The following is a 3,503-nucleotide window of genomic DNA, read 5'->3' on the forward strand; positions in this document are numbered from 1 at the left end:
TTCAATGTAGTTATCAGTGTTCTAATGGTTATTTATAAAATGTCCTGTACTCGCCATCGACGTGTTTGGCTGATGCGACGTATTCGATGGTAGCTAGCTGATGTATTTTGGCTGCATATCTTGATTAATATTACCCGCGGTTGCGTTTTCTTGTTTGCATTCTTGTTTTCGATTTATATTGTGTGTAATAAGGTTGATGTACTCACTTGAAACCCCCCCCCCCCCCATGTAATGAATAAATTAAAAAAAAAACTCCCTATCCCGAATTGTGTGTCCAGCCTACCTTGCGAATTTTTTTTATCTCGTCTTTCAACATAACCTTCAGGCGCCACACAGTACATATAATTTTTCATGTACATATCTCTTTCATGATTGATTGTACTAGACATTATAAGTAAATGTATTTTGTGCATCGTTTGGTTTCTTGTGTGTACTACGCAAGATTGACACAGACAAGTTACGTTACATGTTTCTCTACAGCACTAACTAAACCTTATTTTCACATCGCAGTTATTTTTACACCACCTTAATCCTGTAAGCACACAGTTTTGTGGGCAAAAAAAGCAAAATTGCGCGTAGATATCGTCAAATAATTGCAACGAACGCGAAGAGCACGCGCAACGCAAGGGAAACTAACCGCCGTGCGCGAGTGGCTGGCTACGGTAAAGGAGGCGTGACGTGTAAACCAAAATACAACAGCGAAAAAGAAAAACTTCCACACACAGGGGGTCGCAAACCTTATATACCAAGTATCGAAGCGCAAAAAAAAATAGTGCGTATTTCAAACATACGCACGGCATATTAAATGTGATTGAATTAGGCAACTTGGGGCATGTTCCCGGCGCCATACATTTACGATCCTAGTGAGCACTCCGAATATGGACCGGGCCGACTCCTACAATACCATCAGCACCCTCAACTTCAACGGAACCACCTACGAGGTGGCCACCCACGTAGCTGACCCCTCAGACACCTGTCGCGGCGTCATCCTCCTACCCATCAACTCACCCGAGCAAGCCATCCTCCCCACCCTCATCAGCTACAATCCTGACCTCACAGTAGGATCCGCCAGGCGATTGGGCAACACCGAGTCCATCCTGATTACCTTCCAAGGGAAGCGCGTCCCCTACTACATCAACTACGAGGGTTGTGCTCTCCGCTGTATCCCTTACCGGCAGAAGATCGAGGCTTGCACTCGCTGCCACAAAGTCGGCTATCGCCAGGACGTGTGCCCGTTCTCCACAGACACACGCTGCCCGAATTGTGGAACCCTCGACCCCTCCATGGACCACGACTGCAAACCGGTGTGCATCGTCTGTAACGGTGCACACCCTACGGGCTCCCAGCTGTGCAAGCAGTGCTACAAGCCCCAACAGACTCCCTCCAAGGCAAGGAGCCAACAAGAACCCTCATTCCCGGCCATAGATCCTGCCAAAGCTCGCGCCAGGAGCAGCAGCAAGACCCCAGGGCCACACTCTACCTCCCAGGGCGAAGCCTGGCCCGCCCTACCACCACCACCGCCGCCTCCCTCAAAGCAAGCAACACCCCCACCCCAGGTAAGCTGGGCTAGGGTAGCCTCCACCTGCTCCTCGCCATCTCAGCCCTCCAATCTCGAAACATCTCTCCTTCGAGAGAACGCCACTCTCAAGGAGGAGATTCGCCAGCTAAAACTGTCGCTTCAGTCCACCCAGCCACCCTCCCCCTCCCAACCTTATACTCTCCCATCATCGCAACCTCTCACACCATCACTCCCATCACCTACCCCTACATCCAACGAACCACCCTCTCCCATGGATGTTGCTCCTGAATCTCAGCCACCTACGACACCCTCTCCCCCCAACAAACGCAAAACCCCCGATACGCCGCGCACGGAAGATCGCCTAGACGATACCCTCCTTGGGTTTAACGATAGAATAACCACTCTTGAATCCAAAGCCCACCAACTACAACAAGACTTCATGGCCTTCCAACAAAGCTGCACCACGCAATTTGTCGCCCTTAATGACAAACTCGACCGCTTTCTTGAGTCCGTCATGGCACAACTAGCCACTCTCACCCAAGCCATCACTCCACCCCCAACTAACTCCCCACCCGCACTCCCGAGTGATGGCGAGTAGTCCTGCCCGCTCCGAACTCGTAGTCTGGCAATGGAACTGCAGATGGTTTGGCCGTAAGAAAGCCAGCTTTCAGCAGTACATTGCCAGCTGCAACAATCCGCCTGCCGTCATCGCCTTACAGGAAACCCATGGAACCGTGCAATTCCCTAGTTACAATATCATGCAAGCAAAATGCAACACCAAACCTAATACAGCCGTACTCATACTTAAACATCTGACCGCAGTAGCGCACCCAGGATCTCTGCCAGGGGGGGGGTTGACAGTTTGCCAATACCATCTAAACAGCACTAATTTCGATTATTTCACGGAAAATTGTCAAAAAATGCGCTCTTTGCCAGTGTGCAGTCGATTGCGCGTCTTACATCTTAGTTGCAGCACTCAAATGCGTAAGGCAAGAAAGGGGGTTAAACAAAAGGGGGGGGGGGGTTAAGTCGGCCTCAGGGGGGGGGGGGTTACAACCCCCGAATCCCCCCCCCCCCCCGTCGGTGCGCCACTGTCTGACCGCCACCCACTCTAAATTCGAAGACATTGACATAGAGCACGACTTTATCGAAATTCTCCCTCGCAAAATTCGCACTCCGGCGTTATACATTTTGAACGTTTACAGTCGCCCTAAAGACAAACATCACAAATTCGACAAACTATTCGCTCATGCCCTCTCTGCTGCCGGTAAACACCCCCTCCTAATTCTAGGAGACTTTAATGCCCCTAACCAATTATGGGGTCATTCCAGCAGTACACCCAAGGGCAGAGCCCTCTGGGCACACATACAAAATCACCGCCTTACACTCCATAACGACACTGACATACCCGCACGACTTGGTAACAGCGTTTCCAGGGATACTTCCCCCGACCTAACACTCACACACAGAATCCAGCACGCCAACTGGACTAACTTACAAATCAACCTCGGCAGCGATCATTACATCACCCAAACAACCTTACTGTTCCGCCACAACGTCATCGCACCAAAGCCCCTCAATCTCACTAAATGGGACCAGTTCCGCGATGCAAGGCAAATGTCCGCCCCTGCCGACATTGCCGACATCATGGAATGGGTCCAACAACTCCACGCCGATACACAGGCACACACCACAACCCTCCCTCTTGACACACCGCTCCCCACAGTCGATGCCAGGCTCCTACACATGTGGGAAGCCAAGGCATCTCTCCTGAAACGCTGGAAAAAGCGCCGCCACAATCGAAGGTTGACACTTAGAATCCGCCTTTTTCATTTTCCTGTGCTGCCCTCTGCCGCACGCCACCCGAAACGTTTTGGTAGGGTGCCGGGGCTTTCGCCGGTTGACTTGTGAAACTTAAGGGCAACAGTGCAAACAGACGACCACAAGAAGGGAGACACGTACACACACTTGTGTGCACACGTAC

The 3,503-nt window shown here is 51.2% G+C and overlaps 1 protein-coding gene across 1 annotated transcript; it reads left to right on the plus strand.

The window, feature by feature from the left end:
* The first annotated feature begins 878 nt into the window (after positions 1-878).
* LOC119454635 (tripartite motif-containing protein 66) lies at positions 879-2,117 on the plus strand. The gene has a single exon (XM_037716513.1). It carries the CDS (start codon positions 879-881, stop codon positions 2,115-2,117), a length of 1,239 nt encoding a protein of 412 aa, XP_037572441.1.
* The last annotated feature ends 1,386 nt before the right edge of the window (positions 2,118-3,503 follow it).

This window comes from Dermacentor silvarum, chromosome 5 (genome assembly GCF_013339745.2).
Source record: "Dermacentor silvarum isolate Dsil-2018 chromosome 5, BIME_Dsil_1.4, whole genome shotgun sequence".
In the NCBI taxonomy this organism is placed as follows: Eukaryota; Metazoa; Arthropoda; class Arachnida; order Ixodida; family Ixodidae; genus Dermacentor; species Dermacentor silvarum.

Coding starts and splice junctions, on each gene's coding strand:
- LOC119454635 (XM_037716513.1), top strand. CDS start 879: ATGGACCGGGCCGACTCCTACAATACCATCAGCACCCTCAACTTCAAC.